The sequence below is a fragment of the Balaenoptera acutorostrata genome, chromosome 6, assembly GCF_949987535.1.
Source record: "Balaenoptera acutorostrata chromosome 6, mBalAcu1.1, whole genome shotgun sequence".
NCBI lineage: Eukaryota > Metazoa > Chordata > Mammalia > Artiodactyla > Balaenopteridae > Balaenoptera > Balaenoptera acutorostrata.
In genome coordinates, this window is record NC_080069.1 from 115,202,920 (window position 1) to 115,225,410 (window position 22,491).

Here is a 22,491-nt window from a genome sequence, read left to right on the forward strand (position 1 = left end):
TATTGGGCTTCCCTGGTGGCACAGTGGTTAAGAATCTGCCTGCCAATGCAGGGGACACGGGTTCAAGCCCTGGTCCAGGAAGATCCCACATGCCGCGGAGCAACTAAGCCCGTGCGCCACAACTACTGGGCCTGTGCTCTAGAGCCTGCGAGCCACAACTACTGAGCCCGCGCACCTAGAGCCCGTGCTCTGCAACAAGAGAAGCCACCGCAATGAGAAGCCCATGCACCGCAACAAAGAGTAGCCCCCGCTCGCCGCAACTAGAGAAAAGCCCACGTGCAGCAACAAAGACCCAACACAGCCAAAAATAAAATTAATTAATTTTAAAAAAGCTTATTTTGATATTAACATGCATCATGTCCTGACTTTTTTTTTTTTTTTTAAAGAAATTCACGTTCTTTTATTTATTTATTTATTTATGACTGTGTTGGGTCTTCGTTTCTCTGCGAGGGCCTTCTCTAATTGTGGCAAGTGGGGACCACTCTTCATCGCTGTGCGCGGGCCTCTCACCATCGCGGCCTCTCTTGTTGCGGAGCACAGGCTCCAGACGCGCAGGCTCAGTAGTTGTGGCTCACGGGCCCAGTTGCCCCGTGGCATGTGGGATCTTCCCAGACCAGGGCTCGAACCCGTGTCCCCCGCATTGGCAGGAGGATTCCCAACCACTGCGCCACCAGGGAAGCCCCCTGACTTATTATTTATGTATATATTTATTGTCTCCTCCAACTTGAATGAACAGATCTCCAGTGATTGAATAGTTCCTGACATATAATACATACTCAATAAAAAATTGTAAAATAAATATTAACCAACAATTCTAATTGCCTAAGATAGTCAGAGCCTGAGATATTGCTGGAATCCAAATAAGTGTTATGAATAGCAGTCTAAGGGAACATTCCATTTTACTTAATATTTTATAAGAGAGAACTATAATTTTTATAATACATACCAGTGCATTTCCTTGTGGGACTGATTTCGTTTGTGGATGGCATCTCCATTTATAATATCTCGGTTACTATTAGTAAGTACCCCTCCAAAATCATAAGGACCTATAAAAAGAAAGGGAAGAATCCTAGACTTCAGTTGGAGAGTAGCATTGATCTGATGTTCAAACACAAAGGTGTTGGGTGAATCTTTCATTGATACAAGTGGACGATAATTACAAAACATTTTTATTAATTGAAAATTTAACATTTTAGTTTAATGTAGCATTTAAATGATTTCAGCATGTTGCCTGTTCCAATATTTTAAAAGATCATCTGACCATCTTCATCAGTTCTTCAGATTATAATGAGAAACAAAACAAGAATCTACTGCATCCCATTATTCTGGGTAAAAAAGAGATGAAGATCTGGGATGTTCAAAATGATCTTCTCATTTCAAGCAAAATTAAAATCTCAAGTTCAACAAAATTATTTAAGTAAGAAAGTTGCAGAATGAAGTCCTAATAATTTCTTAAATATAATTTTAAGAGGACCACTAATTATAAAATGCAGGGAAATTTTTGAATGGAACTTGAAAATTCTCACTGACAAAAACTTCATTTTTAAGAAAAGAATTTAAAAAGATTTTTTTTTTAATTTTAAAAAAAATTTTAAAAAATTAAAAAAAATAAAGAAAAGAATTACCAAATACCCGTGTAGGAAAAAATCCATCATCATTATTATTACATCAACCACTGTAATTCTGGTTTGGGAATTAGCCTTTTCCCACTGGTCCTATCAGTTAGTTAAACGCTTGTGTAAATGGAACAGCAACTGTGGGATGTTAGGAATAATCTCTCTCAAAGGACCATTCAGTTAGTAACTACTGTACTTTGAAAAAAGTAAAACAAGAGATCAATACATTAGGCGGGGCCCAGAAAATCTGATTCAATAGTGTATAAGATATGGAAATAATTATTTATAAATAAAAGTACTAACTTTATCACCAAAAAATTAAAGTATTTATGATTTTGCATCACTTTTAATAGTGTTATATTTTATCCCTTAAAAAAATCACTGCAATGAAGAGAGATTTATCTTGTTTTGTTTTCATTTTAACACTTTAAGAGGATCTGTAGGTCATGCAAGGAAGATGGCAGGGACATGCATTGTATAAAGGAATGCAAATTTCAACAAAAAAATGAGGAGGAAAATGTTAAGGATGTTAAGAACAATTTTTTCTTGTCCAGGTAAAGATTTAATTGCCTTGTTTACATCCAAGCTACTCATCTATTTCAACCAATTTCATATATTCTGGACTCACATGTTCTAGACGTTTTTATTCGAAAATAGCGTCCCAATATTCTACAGATTGAATCCATAAAACCAAAGAAAGGACACAAAATAAAATCATGTCAAGGACTTGAACTTTCACAGTTACAAAAGTGCACTGATTTCTACAAGACTTTCAGCCACATGAAACCACTGACCAGATTCTCTAACACACTGAAGGCTCAGAAAAATTCAACGATGTGAAGTAGATAATTAGGCTTGGTTATTCCATGCACATATATGTGTTTGCTTTTAGCAAATCTGTTAGAGAGGCATGCATGTAGTATGTGAATTTGCTGATTTTTTTTAACTTCACCGTATAATATTTCAGCAAATAAAACAGACTGGGGTATCTACAAGATAGCCGATTCAGCAAATAGACCAGGTTTCAAATTTGGGAGCCTCTCTAGAAAGCTTGAGATTGTCTGTGGGCTATGGGCCATCGCCTTGTAGAAAATAAAGAGAATTCAAGCCCTGCTCACGACAGGGAGCATTCCTTTATTGTACCTTCACTATCAGAACGACCTGTGGGGAAAACGCCAGTGGCTGACAGGTAAATCAGAAGCACACTATTGGCAGGCAGCTCCTGAAATTAAAGAAAATCACATATACAAAACGACAAACAGAAAACAACCGTTTTATTGAAAGTTCATGACATTTTAAAGTTGTAGGGAAAACAAGAACCTAATTTAACATATAATGGTCTCCTCCAAGAGAAAAGTCACTGTTGCTAGTTCCAACTTACAACTGTCTACACAGCAAAGATTCATTATTAACCTATAACCATTGCCAAAAGTTTTGAAGACAACCTCTGCTTCAAAACCCCATCATTTAAAGAACGTTCTCTGGAAAACTTAAAATGGAGAAGTAAAGATCCTGCCTATAGGTCTAAAAGACAAACTTCCATCCGTGCCTTTCTCTATAAACTGAGAGGAATTCCCTACTCATGGTTCTTTCAGACGACCAAAATGTTTCCCAGAGCCACCATTCAGGTGGCTATTCTATTCATAGAACACGCCTATAAAATCTGCTCCTGTTTTTCAGTTCTGCATTGACTATTATGCCTAAAGCAGTTTAGCAAGAAAAACCCGGAGGAAGGAGAATGATAGTTAATCAATATTCTCATTAATTAATGGTAGGGAACATTCATAACATAATAAGCAATTTCCATTCCAAAAATAGCTATGATTAGGATATTCTAATGCAGTTTTCATTTTCATATTTTTCCTAAATTCTTGACTCAAACATTCAAAGAGAAGAGTGACTCTCAGATTCCATTTAAGGCACACTTTCGCCATATACTAAAAACTACTGGATGATAGATACCTTAAAAGATGCTGCTAAGAATGTGTATAGTTGGCTGAACGTTGGTTTGTAGAGCAGGTACTTGTGGGGGTTTTCTCGCCTGGTAGGCTTGTCAGCTGATTCCTATGTTTACACACAGAAAACAATGCACATACAGTCGGTCCTCTGCAGCCGTGGATTCACCCAACCACGGATCAAAAATATTTAGAAAAAAAATTCCAGAAAGTTCCAAAAAGCAAAACTTGAATTTGCTGTGCACCAGCAACTATTTACATAACATTTACATTGTATTTCAACTATTTACATATAATTTACATGCTATTAGATGTTATAAGTAATCTAGAAATGATTCAAAGTATACGAGAGGATGTGCATAGGTTGTATGTAAACACTATGCCACTTTATATAAGGGACTTGAGCATCTGCGGGTTTGGGTATCCACGGGGGTCCTGGAACCAATCCCCCGTGGATACAGACGGATGACTATACAAACTGTACTTGACATATGAATTATCAATGCCTATTTTTACTATCCTCTTCATTAAATATCTTTTTTTATTAGCATTATGCTTATCTATTTCTCCTGTGTCTCATCAGGAGAATTCTTTATTCACACTCATGGCATTCGTTGAATAATAGCATTCCATGAGGAGCAGAAGCAGCAAATTGCAGGTGTAGGGAGATCACCTGCATTCCTGGTTTATTCATCTGGGAAGCTAAATTCATTGGCTCCCTTTCCAGGGCTTGTAACATCCGGAACATGTCAACAGTTAGTTCACTGAACTTAACCTGCAAGGAAAACAAACCTGACCGTTAATGCAGTACGCAGACCTTGAAGTGTTTAATCATATTGTTACTCTTGACTTTCATGTGTACCTGATGACATTGGATATTTTATTCCAAAAAATTTCAAAAGACAGAAAGTTAAAAAAATTGTACAGTGACACCCTTATGCTCAATAGCTAGATCCTATAACATTAACATTTTTCTATATTTACTTCATCACGTCTCACTCCATCTATCAATACTTCTATCAATCCATCAATTTCCACGGGTATTTTTAAAAACAAAAAGTAGTCACGTAAACACAGAGACCTATATTAGATCCCATAAAACATGTTAACTTTTGGCAAAACAGCCAGGCTGAAATATGACTATGGCCCATTTTAAAATCACTTCATTACATTTTGGCACTACATAATGTTTAAGGTTGAATCCTGAGAATTGCCTGGAGGTCCAGTGGTTAGGACTTGGCGTTCTGACTGCCAGGGCCCTGGGTTCAGTCGCGGGTTGGGGAACTAAGACCCCACAAGCCACGTGGCATGGCAAAAAAAAAAGAAAAAGAGAAAAGACTGTATCCTTTTCTATTTTGATTTCTTGTTTTGTTTTTAACGACTTATTTTTTATTTATTTTTGGCTGCGTCAGGTCTCAGTTGTGGCACGCAGGCTCTTCACTGCAGTGTGCGGGTTTCTCTCTAGCTGTGATGTGCAGGTTTTCTCTTCTCTAGTTGTGGTGCGTGGGTTCCAGGGCGCCTGGGCTCTGTAGTTTCCGGCACACAGGCTCTCTCGTTGAGGCACGCAAGCTCAGTCGTTTTGGCGCACGGGGCTTAGTTGCTCTGTGGCATGTGGGATCTTAGTTCCCCAACTAGGGATCAAACCCATGTCCTCTGCATTGTAAGGCGGATTCTTTACCACTGGACCACCAGGGAAGTCCCCTCCTTTTCTATTTTGAATAATACTTCTACAGAACTTCATGTAGGCAAGGTTTTAATTTAAATTAAAATGTTTTAATTTAGAAATTTGCAAATTAAAGCTTTAAAATCCAAAATTGGAGAATTGTAAGAAAAAGTTAACAACAACAAAAATGATAGATGTAAGGGAAGGATCCAAAATTAAAACTTGTGTAAGTAATGCATATAGAAAAGTGTATCCACTGGTGACTTTTCCAATATCCCATAATTTTCAGTAAATTACATTTCTAGTACCTTAAATCCTCATCATCATGGGACTATTCTGTCATGAAAAAATATTTGAAATCTGCTTTTGACAAATGTACTTAAAAATAACTCCTCCCCCATTTTTGCCTGATTGTAAAGGTAATATACAGATTTAGAAAGTTGTAAGGAAGAAAATAAAAATCACTTAAAATTTTGCTAAATTTTTTAGAGATAAATCTTTTACGATATTGGTAAATTTCTTCCTTGTCTTTTTCTTGTGCATATATGTATTATACATAGACATTTTAACATATATAATAAAATAATTCTGTTTACATAGGTCCATATTATTTTCACTTGCCATATCATAAGTATCTTCTTCTGTGATTAAAAATTCTTTCTAAACCATTTAAATGTCTGTAGTACAGTCCATATATAGACACAGCATAATTTAATTAACTATTTCCTAGCAAATGGATGTTAGGATATTTACAAGGAAATAATTCTGTAACAATCAAAAGTACTATTTTTCAAAGTGAATTTTAAGCATAATTCCTTCACAATTCTTTACCTGGTTATTACAATTACCAATAATGAGTGCATCAGCCAGAGACAACTGTCCCACAATCATGCCCTGTTCCAGCAATGGGGCTCCTGTTTCAGCAAGGCGATTAGACGTGATAACAATGGTATTATCATCATTTAATACCATCACAGGGTCTGCCTGGAGAAAAAGCAGTAAGTGGTTGATGGCCAAGACAAAATGTCAATATAAGAGGTTATTCCTTCTTTTTGACATATACACACAATAAAAAAGTATACCACATATGCATTTACATACATAATTATGACAACCTTTCTTGTCAAGAACTGACCTCAATGAAAGCTGCTACTTCTTGAAGCACCAGGTTCCATTCCACTTGATCTTCAGTATTAAAGCGGTGAGTATAATCTTCAATTTCATCCGAGAGTTCCTGATTTTACAATATCATGAAGAGAAATGGTTATAGAAAAAACCCCATAAAAGTAGATTGTATATTGTACCATACTCCTGACAGAAACTGATACAGTTAAGAAGTTTGATTATTATCAATATACGGTCCCAGTTATAACCAAAACAAAGAGTGAAAATTACATGGGCTTGCTTCAAAATCAAAAACTCCAAAATGATAACACATCAATAAGATCTTCATAGAAATCCACAGTGACCCATACCTACTCAGTGCTACATCAGCAATGACTTTAGTAATAGGAAACTCTTAAAGGTAAACCCCCAAAATTTTAACGTAAAAAAAAATGAATATAAATTCTTTGTCTTTATATCATACTATTTCTTTTGGAAATAATCTTATTAGTAACTGGGGATGGAGGAAGAAGGCTTGTCAAAACTAGCATGTTATACTGAATCACTTTGCTGTACACCTGAAAATAACACAATACTGTAAATTAACTATACTTCAATAAAAAAAAAAACCCCAAAACTAGCGTGTTATACTTGAGCACCAAAAAATCAAGAAGTATGCCATTGAAACCACTAACTGAATACAGAGTGTAACCAGAACGTAGCATGCAATAATTACAGATATTAAGTGAATCTAGAATGCAGTTAACTCTTAATTACCTGAGTTAATGAAGGACAGAGTGATGCAGACATACTAAAGGGAGGAAAAATCAAAACTCATTCACACCTTTGTAAAACATTTTTCTTGACCTAACTTTTCAATTATTTTCTTAAACCAAATATTTTAACTTTTGTTTGCATTTGCCAACCATTCACTGATGGGTGATGAAATGTAAAATAAGCTGAGGGGACAAAAGTAAGAAATTAAGACAATTATCTCTGGTGTATTTGAAATATGAAGAGCTGGAAAAATTTTTTATCATTACCCTTGTCAGAAGTTACCATACTCTCAAAGTTGTAATGATTTAGATATATCAAAATTATTTTAACCTTAAATCTATTTTTAAAAAACAAAATTATCCATAGACAATGAGAGATTAGGATTTTAATTATTTTAAAGTACATTTACCTTCACCAGATCCTTTACAACATCCATTTTGTTGAGAAGAAGACAAACTACTATAAATCTTGCATAGTATCGTAGCTTCTTAACTACCAACTCAGGTCTATGGTAGATAAATGGAAAATTATTCATGAGATTTAAAAAAATATGCTTTTTGATTTTTCTAACTTTCTGATAGCTTTTTAAACTCTTCTGATACTATTTTGCACAGTTATAAACATTGCTTCCTATAACCTATAGTCTTTTAACACATTTCTTACTCAGTGGTTCATTACATTGTTCATTCATATATTAATTCATTCAACAAGTATCTATTGAAACTTAGATGCATCAGGCACTATGCTAAGTACTAGATTAGAATGATTTAAAAAAAAAAAACTATAAACACAGTCCCTTCCCTCACAGATCTTACAGACAGAAAAGTATTTAAAATGTAGAGGAGACGGATAAATACTTAAAATAGTGGAATAAATATTACAATGATGTAATATTACAAAATATTACAATGATTACAATTTGAGCCCACAGGACAGGATCTTGGGTGAGAGAAGGCGTCTTAGCAGGAGTAATGTTTAAGTTAAGACTATAAGGAAGACGTTACAGTAGAAACTAACACAACATCGTAAAACAACTATACCCCAATAAAAAAAATTAAAAAAAAAAAAGATTATAAGGAAGATGATGGCTTCCCTGGTGGCACAGTGGTTAAGAATCCGCCTGCCAATGCAGGGAACACAGGTTCGAGCCCTGGTCCTGGAAGATCCCACATGCTGCGGAGCAACAAAGCCCGTGCGCCACAACTACTGAGCCTGCGCTCTACAGCCTGCGAGCCCCAACTACTGAGCCCGTGTGCCACAGCTACTGAAGCCCGTGCGCCTAGAACTTGTGCTCTGCAACAAGAGAAGCCACTGCAATGAGAAGCCCATGCACCACAATGAAGAGTAGCCCCTGCTCGCCACAACTAGAGAAAGCCTGTGTGCAGCAACGAAGACCCAACGCAGCCAAAAATAAATAAATAAATAAATAAATAAATAAATAAATAAATAAATTTTTTAAATTAAAAAAAGATGAGAAGACAAAGTCAGGAAAATGAGGCAAAAAGAGTTCTAGGAAGATCAGTCTTTGTTTTGAAATCTTATTTTTCTAACGTTAATACAATCAAGCCAGTTTTCTTATGCTTACTATTTGTATGCCATATCTTTTTCTATCCCTCTACTTTCAAGTACCTGTGTCTTTTCATTGTAATGCATCTTTTGTAGACAGTATATAGTTAGGCCTTGCTTTTTTATCCACTTTGACAATCTCTGCCGTGTATACTCAGGAACTCAGACCATTTACATTTAGCCTTACTGTTGCCTTGGCTGAGTTTGCAACTCTCACCCTGCTATTTGTTTTCTACTTGCCCCTTCTGTGTTTGTGGTCCTCTACTGCTCCCTCCTTGCTTTCTTTTCAGCTAATCAAATACATTTTAGTATTCTATTTTATACCCTCTATCAGCTTCTTACTTATACTCCTTCATTACTGTTCTTTTCGTGATTGCTAGGAATAGCAACACACGTCCTTAACTTATTAAAGGCTATTTACAATCTATATTACACCTCTTCATGCCTGACCCTTAATACTTATCCCTATCTGGAATTCCCTGGTGGTCCAGTGGTTAGGACTCCGAGCTCTCACTGCTGAGGGCCTGGGTTCGATCCCTGGTCGGGGAACTAATATCCCTCAAGCTTCACAGTGTAGCCAAAAATACATATATATATTTATCCCTTATCAATTCAAACCGGACATTTCCAATTTCTATTTCCTGTTTTCCACACCCTGCATTACAAATATAATAACCTTACAACAATATATTTTTTGTATATGTTTCCCATTTTCCATAATAAAAATTTTTTAAATTCCCCTTTGACCCATGAATTATTTAGAAATGTGTCTACTGATTAACATAATGATTTTTTTAAACTATGTCTCGTTCTTAATTTTTAATGGAATTGCACCACGGTTAGACAATGTATACTTGAAAAATTATTGAAACTTTTTTTATGGCAAATATAAGTCAACTTCACAAAAGTTTCATATAAGCTTGAAAATTATGTGCATTCGCTTATTGTTATATGCACTTTCATGCACATTAGAACAAGTTTTCAATTATGTTGCTCAAATCTTACAGTTGCTTATCTTCTTCACACATAAATTATTAAATGTTATATTAAAAATCTCCATGTACAATACATGTGACCATTTATCAATTTCTCCCTGAAAATATGCCATTTTTTGCTTTGTTTATTATTATGCTACATTACTGGGCATATACAAGTTTAGAATTTTTTTATTTTCCTGAGTTGTTCCTTTTATCATTATGAAGTAAAGCTCCATCCTTAATAATATTTTCTGCCTTAAATATAAATAATGTATACATAAATAGAGCAGCATTTCTTCCCCTTAGTATCTATCTCATTTGTCTTTTCCTATGTACCTTATATCTTTGGAGGACCTCTTGTAGATAGTATATTATTGAATTTTTCTTAAAAAGGCATACTGATAATCTCCGACTTTTCCCTAGGAAGTTTAGATCACTTTCATTGACTATGATCACCAATGTACTTGGACTTGTTTCTACTTTATTATTTCGTGCTATAATTATACTTTTCTTCATATATATTCTTTTCGTACTTTTTACTGGAATGATCATAATTCACTTTCCTCCCCCTTCAACCTGTTTTGAATTTACACCTTTTCCTTACGTTCTTTAAAAATATTTTTCTTAATATTTTAATAAGCAAACTTTACTTACTCTAAGCTTCCTCTGAACAATAAATGGATCTTATTAGTATGGTTGAATTCTTTATTTTCTCCCTTCTTTCATGTTTTCCAGGATTTGGCCCCATTTTATCTTAATAACCTCAATTAGCCATTATTACAATGATTACTGTCTTATAAAGTCCATGCTTTTTTGGGAAGCCAGGGGATAATTTTTTCTCATGAATCCTTGTATATCATCCCTTCCTTTTAGTTTCCAATTTTCCTCTTCCTGAAGAAATCCTTAGAAGCTCCTTTATGTCACCAAAACCAACCATGCCCCTGCAAGGCTGTCATAGCATTGGTCAGAGGGTTAATGACCTGGGGATTTCCCTCACGTTCTTGACAGCTAAGCTTTCCATTTAAAGGGATGGTTGATCCTTTTTTATTAAATAAATTTATTTATTTTAAAATTTTTATTTATTTTTATTTTTTTATTTTATTTATTGTTTCTGGCTGCGTTGGGTCTTCACTGCTGCGCACAGGCTTTTCTCTGGTTGCAGCGAGCGGGGGCTACTCTTCGTTGCGGTACACGGGCTTCTCATTGTGGTGGCCTCTCCTGTTGCAGAGCACAGGCTCTAGGTGCACGGGCTTCAGGAGCTGTTCCACACGGGCTCAGTAGTTGGGGCTCGCGGGCTCTAGAGTGCAGGCTCAGTAGTTGTGGCGCACAGCCTTAGCTGCTCCGCAGCATGCAGGATCTTCCTGGACCAGGGATGGAACCCGTGTCCCCTGCACTGGCAGGCAGATTCTCAACCACTGCGCCATGAGGGAAGCCCCAAATTTATTTATTTTATTTATTTATTTTTGGCTGCATTGGGTCTTCATTGCTGTGCGTGGGCTTTCTCTAGTTGTGGCGAGCAGGGGCCACTCTTTGCTGCAGTGCACAGGCTTCTCATTGTGGTGGCTACTCTTTGTTGCGGAGCACAGGCTCTAGGCGCACGGGCTTCAGTAGTTGTAGCACACAGGCTTAGTTGCTCTGTGGCATGTGGGATCTTCCCAGACCAGGGATTAAACCCGTGTCCCCTGCACTGGCAGCCGGATTCTTAACCGCTGCACCACCAGGGAAGTCCCGCAATGGTTGCTCTTTTTTAGCCAGTACTTCTAGGTGTTTTGAAGACACTATTTTAGATCATCTAGGCTGACACACTGTCAGAAGTGGAATTCAAAATGGAAGGAAAATTTGTAGGAGGTTGATGTCAATTCATACTTAAAATATTAATAAGACAATTCCATTAATTTTTTGAGAAAAAAACAGGTTCTATGAATCTATATGATAAATTATACAATAAGGTAACACAGACTACATGAACATATACTGAACCAGGGATTGGCAAACTTTCTGTAAATGGCCAGACAGTAAATATTTTAGGTATTGCAGGCCAAATATGGTGTCTATAGCATATTTAACTTTTCTTTTTTCACAACCCTTTAAAAACGTATAAAGGATTCTAAGTTACCAGACAGTACAAAACCAGGCCATAGTTTGCAGATGCCTGTATTAAATATACATACAGAAGTGAGTAGAGGCATTCTATTTTGGAAACCACTGTGTTGAACTGCTATCCACTCATACACATGAGAGGCTATCCTATCAAGCCTGAAAACTTGAATGATGACCCATAGCCTTCTGCCTGCTGCAGAAGAAGTCATCCTGTGAAGCTCACGACTGGGAGGTGTCAAGGTCTTCAAGTTTAGATTCACATTTTCCACTATTAAAAACTTCAGGGCTTCCCTGGTGGCACAGTGGTTAAGAATTAGCCTGTGAGCTCTATTTACAATAGCCAGGACTTGGAAGCAACCTAAGTGTCCATCAACAGATGAATGGATAAAGAAGATGTGGCACATATATACAATGGAATAATACTCAGCCATAAAAAGAAACGAAATTGAGTTATTTGTAGTGAGGTGGATGGACGTAGAGTCTGTCATACAGAGTGAAATAAGTCAGAAAGAGAAAAACATATACCGTATGCTAACACATATATATGGAATCTAAAAAAAAAAAAAAAAAAAAATGGTTCTGAAGAACCTAGGTGCAGGACAGGAATAAAGACGCAGATGTAGAGAATGGACTTGAGGACACGGGGAGGGGGAAGGGTAAGCTGGGACGAAGTGAGAGAGTGGCATGGACTTATAAATACTACCAAATGTAAAATAGATAGCTAGTGGGAAGCAGCCATATAGCACAGGGAGACCAGCTCGGTGCTTTGTGACCACCTAGAGAGGTGGGATAGGGAAGGTGGGAGGGACACTCAAGAGGGAGGAGATATGGGGATATATGTATATGTATAGCTGATTCACTTTGTTATAGAGCAGAAACTAACACACAAACAAACAAACAAAAAGAATCCGCCTGCCAATGCAGGGGACATGCGTTCGAGCCCTGGTCCGGAAAGATCCCACGTGCCACGGAGCACCTAAGCCTGTGCCATAACTACTGAGCCTGTAGTCTAGAACCCGCAAGCCACAACTACCGAAGCCTGCGTGCCTAGAGCCCGTGCTCCGCAACAGGAGAAGCCACTGCAATGAGAAGCCTGTGCACCACAACGAAGAGTAGCCCTGCTCACCGCAACTAGAGAAAGCCCGTGCGCAACAACGAAGACCCAATGCAGCCAAAAATAAAATAAATAAAATAAATAAATTAAGAAAATAAAAAATAAAAACTTCAGTACCGTCACCACTAGAGGTGACATGATTCTCTTTGGCAAAGTTCTTCTGGCACTCCAGAATTGCCACCTCATCCAACCTGTTAGGACCACTACTTGTAAGATGCTGACTCTTGACACATCTGCCTGAGAAACTGTTTTTCCGGGTGGCTGACTGAAGTATCTCCCCCCAGCCTCTGTGTGCTTGGAAACTTCACCTTCTCAGTATCTAACTCTGACCAGATTCAGCCTTAGTCATTTACAACCATCGGGGTTTGCAGCTTCTAGGACAAGTGATTATGTGCTATTGTCTCCTCTGCTAAACAGGATGGGCCACAGAATTGAGACATGCTGAGAGTTGTGTATTTTTGGTGATAGGCAGTCACCTTGGTAATTGTTGGAACATACCATTCCTCCTGGCTTTGACACAATCCTTAGGTACTGAGACAATGCAGAGAGAACGTGGCCTTTGGAGGAGAGATTTTTGCTTTTTAAAGCTACTGTGAAATTGTGGAATACTTTCTTACTCAGTTTTAATCCACCAGCTGTTAATTTTAGCAGCTGCTGCCAACTGCTACCTTGACTGGCCCCCTTGCCCTTGATGAACTGAGAAACAAACAACTTACCAACTGAACAAAATCCTTCCTAAGGTACAGGGAACAAGGTCAAGATTTCACAGACTGGACTGTCCTTTGATGCTAAGTTAGTGGCCTAAGGCAAGAGATTTTGTCATCCTGGTTCCAAATAATCCCACCTCTGTTCGTCTACCCTGCTCTAGGAGGCAGCACAGGAAAACAATTCATATGTGGTGTTTGCTATTAGGGTAGAAAATGACTTTAGTAAGTCAGACTGTTGGGTTTTAAGCCAAAGGACCTAAGGCCAATTTCCCTTTTGGCAAATTAGAAAATGCGGAAAAGTGAATTATATAAGGTATTTTACTATTGCTTAAAATAGTTCTTTGCTTACATGTATTTTTCATACTCATAAAGTGTTACATAGCCCTTTTGCATTTTTTTAGGGATATAATTTATCTCACCAAGAATTCAGACAAATTGTACAACATGAACGCAAAAAAAGGGGGAGTTGGAAGAAATACATCTATAGTGAAAGTATCTGAAGCAAACCATAAGAAAATCTGAAAGGATAGTAATTGATGGAACCTCCTGATAGAAGGAGGAAGTAAGGCCAAAAAGACTTGGGGGAAAAATGTAGACTTCGGCATCCACACACCTTACTTGTTTCAAGCAAACTCCTCTAGACAAGTTTGAACAAGATTTGCAAGGGAATGAAGGGGATTTACAAGAGTGGGACTTTCCCCAAAATGTTGCTATTTAGCTGGAAAGCTTATGGTAGCCAACCACAAAGTGTTCTCTAGAAAAATAGGTAAAAACTATGTTTTCTTCTATTCCTAAGAGAATATAATCTTTCCACTTACATAACAACTGTGAGTTCTGTTCCTGAGAGTAGAAAGAACTTTCAGATATTCCAACAATTCCTGGAATGCTAGCGATAAAGATTCTCCAGCAGATCCCTGATTTCTTCAATAATTACTTTCTCATCTGGAATCTACCTGTACTCCAAATATGTCTGGGACACCCATGAAAAGGTAATCATCTAAAAGGAAAAGAGACGGATTTCCCTGGTGGTCCAGTGGTAAAGAATCCACCTTCCAATGCAGGGGACACGGGTTCGATCCCTGGTCTGGGGAACTAAGATCCCACATGCCGTGCGGCAACTGAGCCCGTGCCACAACTACTGAGCTCATGCGTCTCAACAAGAGAGCCCGCATACTGCGAACTACAGAGCCCATGTGCTCTGGAGCCCACACACCACAATTACAGAGCCCACACGCCCTGGAACCCGCATGCCACAACTAGAGAGAAGCCCGCGTGCCACAAGAAGAGCCCGCGCACCACAATGAAAGATCCCGCTTGCCTCAGTGAAGATCCCGCGTGCTGAAACTAAGACCTGACACAGCCAAAAAAATAAAGAAAATAAAGAAATAAAAGTAAATAAATATTAAAAGGGAAAGAGTACACTTGTCCGGCTTCTTTTCATTTTCCTTCTCTCACCCTAGCATTGACCACGCTGCCAGATACATAATAAGTGCTCAACAGATTACTATTGGGGTTGAATAACTTCTACATGATTTCTTTTTTTTCCCTAACAGTGGAGCTACACAACTGCAAAATGGTATTGGATTTATAAAAGAAAATTCAAACAGCATTACAGCCTTTTCTTTAGTCCTATATGACAGTTGTCAACAGGGTTTTGAATGTATACGAACTAAGATGACACAGGCTAAACAGAACAAAGGTATCAGCTAAGCCTCATTTTGGAGTTGTTTCTTTTCTATGAAACTTTGTGTGACCCCAATCTCTCATAAAGAAATAATCCACCCTTCCTTTGTGCTCTGACTCTACCCTGGTACTGTGACATCTGTTACAACATCTGTAATATTTATTGTTTTTAGGTAACACATCTCCATATGCTTAAGAAGGTCTAGTATATAGCAGGCACTCAATAAAGCCCATTAAATGAATTAAAGTTATAAAAAAATGTGTGATTTTCTGCATAATTTCCACAGACTAAAAATGCTGAGTGCTTTATCTTCTTCTTTCTGAAAATGGTAGGTGCATACCTGTCCTCTTTATTGACTTGAGAATAATATGATCTCTGCCTGATTGCAGAATAGAAGGAGAAAGCCTCATTCAGATAGCTGGTCTCAGATGTGCGCAGGCTGTGAGAAGAAAAAGAAACTCTTTACATTTGACAGGATCTCAAACTCTTCACCATGATAAATACTTGTTCCATTATTCCTCTCTTCCTCTACTCCAGGGGATGGGAATGACTATCCTAAATTTGAATCAGCAAAGCAATAATCATATCACCCTTAAAATATATAAAAAGAATAGTAACGATAATAAAAAAAAAAACACCTCCCCGCTGCTCCCAAGCCTTTTTTGATGGCAACCCAGAGTACGCATTATTCTCATTCTTCGAAGGGCCTCTCCAAACAGCCTTCCACGCAGTTAAATCTTTCCACCTGGGACCAGGTCTTTCATGACCTTCCCCAAATTCATATAGTAATTTGCCTTTTGGCTCATTTCTTTAGTTTTTTCTCAGAGGACTCAGAAATGGACTAATCCATATTAATCTTCATAGGATGCTGGTGAGTTGGATTTTCTGTTTAACATTTCTAGTTTGTTTTTTTAATCAGAGTATAGTTGACATACAATAACATTTGTAGTGTTACAAGGGATTTCTTAAGAAAATATTCTACCAAGGAAGGTGATTTTAATGATGGGAATCTGGGTGGCATGCCAAAAGACAGGGAAAGGAAGGAATTTTCTGGCCTATTGAACTACAAATGGTCCAAGCCTTTTTATGAAACACCTGGTATCACTTAATGATAATGAGATATTTAGATCCTAAAAGGAGCTCTCTTCTTTCCTTGACTCATGGGTGGGACTATATAGATGATATTGCTCTAAGGATAGAGTCTAAAGTATCTTTATTGACTTCATGTAACCTTTTAGACATATATGAGGATGAGCTTTAAGGTATCCTCCTGAAAACCACTCCTTCAAACATACCAGTTATGATATGTCCCTGTACAGCATCAAGATTCAGGTGAAGCCATTAAGAACCATATAATTCATTTAGTATTTATCTTTTATCTAAAACCAAGATCATACTCCTTTAAGTTTACAAATGAGTCTGACCAAACGAACTGTGTGGAAGGTGAGCCTCTGAAGCAAATAATGTCACTTTGATTATGGAAGGTCATTTAAAAATGCTGTCTTGATCAATATGATCTGAACTTTTAGGATTTCATTTGTAACTCCTCAGTTTTCCCTCCTACCAGGTATGTATCGATGCATACTTCTGCATGCTGTGTTTAAATCAGAACAATGCTTTATGTTTTCCATTTGCAATTCACTTACTAATAATGGTAGTATAGCTGCCCAATCTTAGAAGCAATTTCCCCTATTTGCCACCGCTTCAAGCCATACCGATTATCCAAGACTTGTCTGTTTTACATAGGAAATAAGAAAATAGAAATGAGACTATAAATTTCAAAAAATAACCAAATCTGTTAATTTAATAGGATAAAGTACCACCCAATTCATCATGAAATTTTGAATACATAAATTGAAATTCATGAATTTTTCATGAGAGTTCAACATAATCATTCAATTAAATTCAAAAAGCATTTATGTCTATTTAAAGTAAGTTGAAATATAAAAACAAACTTCTTTGAGCTACATGCATGAAAATTAGAAGCAACACCCCCCTGCCAAATAGCTTTGCCCAGAAAACAACATCTATTTTTAGGATGAAACCATGAATCTGCCTATCCATGTTAGAGTTAATCTGCACCATTTCAGATAATATTGTCTTTAAAAATCAAATAGTATTTACATTTGAAAACCTTAAATAAATAGGGAAAAATCAGTTTGTTTTCATTTGGGTCACAAAGATGAAATATGTTAAGATACACGAAGAGATAAAAAGCACTGCGGCGGTAGATATTAGTCAAAACTGTTACTAATAAAAAATGGACCCTCACTCCCCTTTAACTGTAAAAATCCTTTACCGGTGCTGCTGCTGGAACTTCCAGAGTTTGGTGTAAACATCAAAAGTTCTTCCAAAATAAGACTGCCATTGCTTCTGCCCATATTGTGGCAAATCTCTGTAATGACAAGTAAACATACATTAATTTTAAAACTCGTATGCTACTTGGAAATTGAGTCTTATGATGATACAAACTGGACGGATTTAAAGCACTTGCATTCAGGCTTTCCTTAAAAAAAAAAAAAAAAGGTACATTTTTTAGAGCAGAAATAGTTCTATTACGGGGGTCCAGTACACATTCTTTCCTGTTCTTCTCTCCTACCTCTGACAGCTCCTTTGTAGGCTCCTCTGTAGATGCCTCTCCCATGAGGTTTCTAGCACTATCTCCCTTCTTTCTGGGTGCTCTTATTCATACTCACTTATATACTGATAACTTCCACATGTTTGTCTTCAGCTAAGAACTCAGCACTTGGAAAAACATTGCTTTAGGGAATAAATCTAGAAGTGGATGTGCAGGTGGTATTGTTCTCAACTATTCTACCCGCTCCCTATAAGTGAAACTATATATCCTTGTCCTTGGGCCTGGCCATTTAACTTGCTTTGGCTGATGAAATATAAGTTATCTACCACATGTCTGAGAAGAAGATTTAAGAGGTATTACATGGTTCAGCATTTTTACTTTTCCCTCTGACCTAAGACCAAGATAGGGCTGCTCCTCAGCCTGGAACACAGAAGGCACATTTAATGGAGCCTCAGAACTGCAGACAACTTGTAGCTAACATGGGAGCCGGAAATAAATCTCTACTATAGTAAGGTACTAAAATTTTGGAGTTATTACAGCAGTCAGTAGAGTTATTACAGCAAAAGCTAGTACAGAAACTGGTACCAGGACTAGGTTATTGTCCTAAGAAATACATTATGTGACACTGGCATTTAGACTGAGTGTCAAGTAACTGTTACTGAAAACTGTCATATAATACAGTGGCAAAACTGCATTTGCCTGCAATAACTTGGAAAGTAGATAATGTGACTAATGAACTTGTGGATTTATACAAATAAGCCAGGAAACAGTATGCTACTAGGCACACGTAACAAAATATGAGAAAGAGATGAACTCAAAAAAACTAGCTGCGAGCAGGGCTGAAAAGGAAAAGAGGAAATCCACAAATTCCAGAATTTTCAAGATTGACAAATACAACAATTTCTAATGCATAAATGTAAAAGACCCAACTGAGACATGCTAGCTATGAACAGCACCTAGACAGTCTCATCCCCAGGGCAAAACCTCTTCATTAAAGCCTGTGAAGAAATTTATGAAAGCGGCACCAAGTACATTCTTTCAGGGGTCAAAATAGATCTGGGGAAAGAATCTAAGGATTTGGCTGTCTTGTAGAAGCCTGATAAGCTCAAGGTTACCTGTAAAAGAGTCTAGAAGAGAGAGAGGGGAGTGTCTCGAAATATTGTGGGCATGGCTATTGGTACATGGAAGCTAACCTGAATCAAACAGAGTCAATGAAATCTTGAGAGCGTTGTACTCTCAAAAGCCATTTGTGTTATAAAGGAATAATAAATATTCATTGATTACAGCATGGTACACTTCTTATCTCACTCATGCAACTGTGGACAGCTAGTAGTGGATGGTCTCCCCTGAATGTTTAGCCTGGCTGGCGGCTAAGGTGCTGGGTCACATGTTTCTCATCATCTAACAGGTTAGCTTGGGTCCATTTACATGAGGTGGTTGCAAGGATCCCAACAGCAGCAAAAGGGAGGGCAGCTCAGATATGCATTTTTCTTTTCAAGTCTTTCCATTATGTTTGCACTGTCCCATCAGGCAAAACAAATCTCATGGCCAAGCCCGGTGTCAGTGTGAGAGGGGGATGACTCATGGGCATGGATATGGGGAAGGGAATGACTTTTACAAACAATCTGTCACAGAGACCTTATGTTTTTCTTTCTTTTTCAATTTCTTTTTTTTTTTTTTTTTTAATTTTATTTATTTATTTATGGCTGTGTTGGGTCTTCGTTTCTGTGCGAGGGCTTTCTCTAGTTGCGGCGAGCGGGGGCCACTCTTCATCGCGGTGCGCGGGCCTCTCACTATCGCGGCCTCTCTTGTTGCGGAGCACAGACTCCAGACGCGCAGGCTCAGCAATTGTGGCTCACGGGCCTAGTCGCTCCGCGGCATGTGGGATCTTCCCAGACCAGGGCTCGAACCCGTGTGCCCTGCATTGGCAGGCAGATTCTCAACCACTGCGCCACCAGGGAAGCCCTCAATTTCTTTTAAAATAAACAAACAAATAAATAAATAAATAAATTTATTTATTTATTTATTTATGGCTGCATTGGGTCTTTGTTGCTGTGCATGGGCTTTCTCTAGTTGCGGTGAGCGGAGGCTACCCTTCGTCGCGGTGCACAGGTTTCTCATTGCGGTGGCTTCTCTTTGTTGCGGAGCACGGGCCCTAGGTGCATGGGCTCAGTAGTTGTGGCGTACGAGCTTAGTTGCTTGGCGGCATGTGGGATCATCCCAGACCAGGGCTCGAACCCATGTTGCCTGCAGTGGCAGGCGGATTCTTAACCACTGCGCCACCACGGAAGTCCCTCTTTTTCAGTTTTGAAAATACGTCTCTTAGAAAACAAAAATACTATACAGTGTATAAAGCAAGAAATAGAAAACACCTTACTGCTTTTCCTTTCTAGTTCCCAGAAATAACCACCATTGAAAATGCATTTTCCCTATATATTGAAATATATGTCAGTTTATCTATTATTTTACATAAATGGGATCAAACTATATATAATATTCTGTAACATGCTGTTTTAGTTTAATAATATATCAGGTTTCTTTAATGCATATAGAATTACATCAGTATTTACTGTGTACAGTGTAGTATATAATGAACCAATTTACTTAACCAATCCCCTCCTGATGGACAATCATATTGCTTCCAGTTTTTCCCTGTCATAAAAATGCTGCAATAAACATCTTCATACTAATAAACTTGAATAGTTATGTGATATGAATAAAAGGCAAATTTCTGTAAGTGGAATTAATGAGTAAAAGAAGATTTGCATTTCTGTACCAGATGTTAAGACAATGAGTAAAAAAGCAAAAGGTTTTCCTACCCCAAATTTTCAGACACTACATTACAAGAATGAACTAGTAATTCCAGTTTTAAATCTATTTCCATTATCCTTACGATAAGTAGAAACTCATTTCAGATTACCGAATAGGTTAACTACAGACACTAGTTTCCAAATTTATTGCAAGTTTTTATCCTTTTTATGTCTCCATGGATCTCTAGTGAGAGGTTGCATTAGGAAGAGCTAATCAGTTATGTTTATTTTTATTTTTTAATTTTTTTTAGTTATTTCTGAGATATACATTTTAAAATAATAACTAGAATTATAACTTATAACATTATACCAGAACATATAAGATTTTTAGGAATTTCATGTAATGTCTGAAACCTTTATATTAACATATTTCCATACAAATAACCCAAAGAAAGTTTAGTATAAGTTTTTTTTTTTTTAATTTTTGGATTTATTTTTTTATACAGCAGGTTCTTATTAGTCATCAATTTCATACACATCAGTGTATACATGTCAATCCCAATCGCCCAATTCATCCCACCACCACCCCCACCCCCGCCGCCTTCCCCCCTTGGTGTAAATACGTTTGTTCTCTACATCTGTGTCTCTATTTCTGCCTTGCAAACCGGTTCATCTGCACCATTTTTCTAGATTCCACATATATGCGTTAATATACGATATTTGTTTTTCTCTTTCTGACTTACTGCACTGTGTATGACAGTCTCTACATCCATCCATGTCTCAACAAATGACCCAATTTCATTCCTTTTTATGGCTGAGTAATATTCCATTGTATATATGTACCACAACTTCTTTATCCATTTGTCTGTCGATGGGCATTTAGGTTGCTTCCAGGACCTGGCTATTGTAAATAGTGCTGCAATGAACATTGGGGTGCATGTGTCTTTTTGAATTATGGTTTTCTCTGGGTACATGCCCAGTAGTGGGATTGCTGGATCATATGGTAATTCTATTTTTAGTTTTTTAAGGAACCTCCATACTGGTCTCCACAGTGCCAGTATCAATTTACATTCCCACCAACAGTGCAAGAGGGTTCCCTTTTCTCCACACCCTCTCCAGCATTTGTTGTTTGTAGATTTTCTGATGATGTGCATTCTAACTGGTGTGAGGTGATACCTCATTGTAGGTTTGATTTGCATTTCTCTAATAATTAGTGATGTTGAGCAGCTTTTCATGTGCTTCTTGGCCATCTCTATGTCTTCTTTGGAGAAATGTCTATTTACGTCTTCTGCCCATTTTTGGATTGGGTTGTTTCTTTAATATTGAGCTGCATGAGTTCTTTATATATTTTGGAGATTAATCCTTTGTCCGTTGATTCGTTTGCAAATATTTTCTCCCATTCTGAGGGCTGTCTTTTCGTCTTGTTTATGGTTCCCTTTGCTGTGCAAAAGCTTTTAAGTTTCATTAGGTCCCATTTCTTTATTTTTGTTTTTATTTCCATTACTCTAGGAGGTGGATCAAAAAAGATCTTGCTGTGATTTATGTCAAAGAGTGTTCTTCCTATGTTTTCCTCTAAGAGTTTTATACTGTCCGCTCTTAAAATTAGGTCTCTATTCCATTTTGAGTTTATTTTTGTGTATGGTGTTAGGGAGTGTTCTAATTTCATTCTTTTACATGTAGCTGTCCAGTTTTCCCAGCACCACTTGTAGAAGAGACGGTCTTTTCTCCATTGTATATCCTTACCTCCTTTGTCATAGATTAGTTGACCATAGGTGGGTGGGTTCATCTCTGGGCTTTCTATCTTGTTCCATTGATCTATGTTTCTGTTTTTGTGCCAGTACCATATTGTCTTGATTACTGTGGCTTTGTAGTATAGTCTGAAGTCAGGGAGTCTGATTCC

General features: G+C 37.5%; 1 protein-coding gene across 4 annotated transcripts in view; it reads right to left on the bottom strand.

Moving 5' to 3' along the window:
* The window catches only part of SCAI (suppressor of cancer cell invasion), a 148,445-nt gene that overhangs the window by 33,203 nt on the left and 92,751 nt on the right, over window positions 1-22,491 (bottom strand). For all 4 annotated transcript variants that reach the window (XR_009008712.1, XM_057548971.1, XM_057548972.1 and 1 more), the window contains 10 exons: window positions 17,563-17,658; window positions 16,910-16,996; window positions 15,604-15,702; window positions 7,525-7,621; window positions 6,370-6,468; window positions 6,066-6,218; window positions 4,245-4,346; window positions 3,579-3,680; window positions 2,760-2,838; window positions 947-1,046 (listed from right to left, as the gene is read on the bottom strand). Coding sequence is in view for 3 of the 4 variants with exons in the window: in XM_057548971.1 (XP_057404954.1) it covers window positions 947-1,046; window positions 2,760-2,838; window positions 3,579-3,680; window positions 4,245-4,346; window positions 6,066-6,218; window positions 6,370-6,468; window positions 7,525-7,621; window positions 15,604-15,702; window positions 16,910-16,996; window positions 17,563-17,658 (1,014 nt within the window). In the remaining variant the exon portion in view is untranslated. The remainder of the gene's footprint in view (window positions 1-946; window positions 1,047-2,759; window positions 2,839-3,578; window positions 3,681-4,244; window positions 4,347-6,065; window positions 6,219-6,369; window positions 6,469-7,524; window positions 7,622-15,603; window positions 15,703-16,909; window positions 16,997-17,562; window positions 17,659-22,491) is intronic.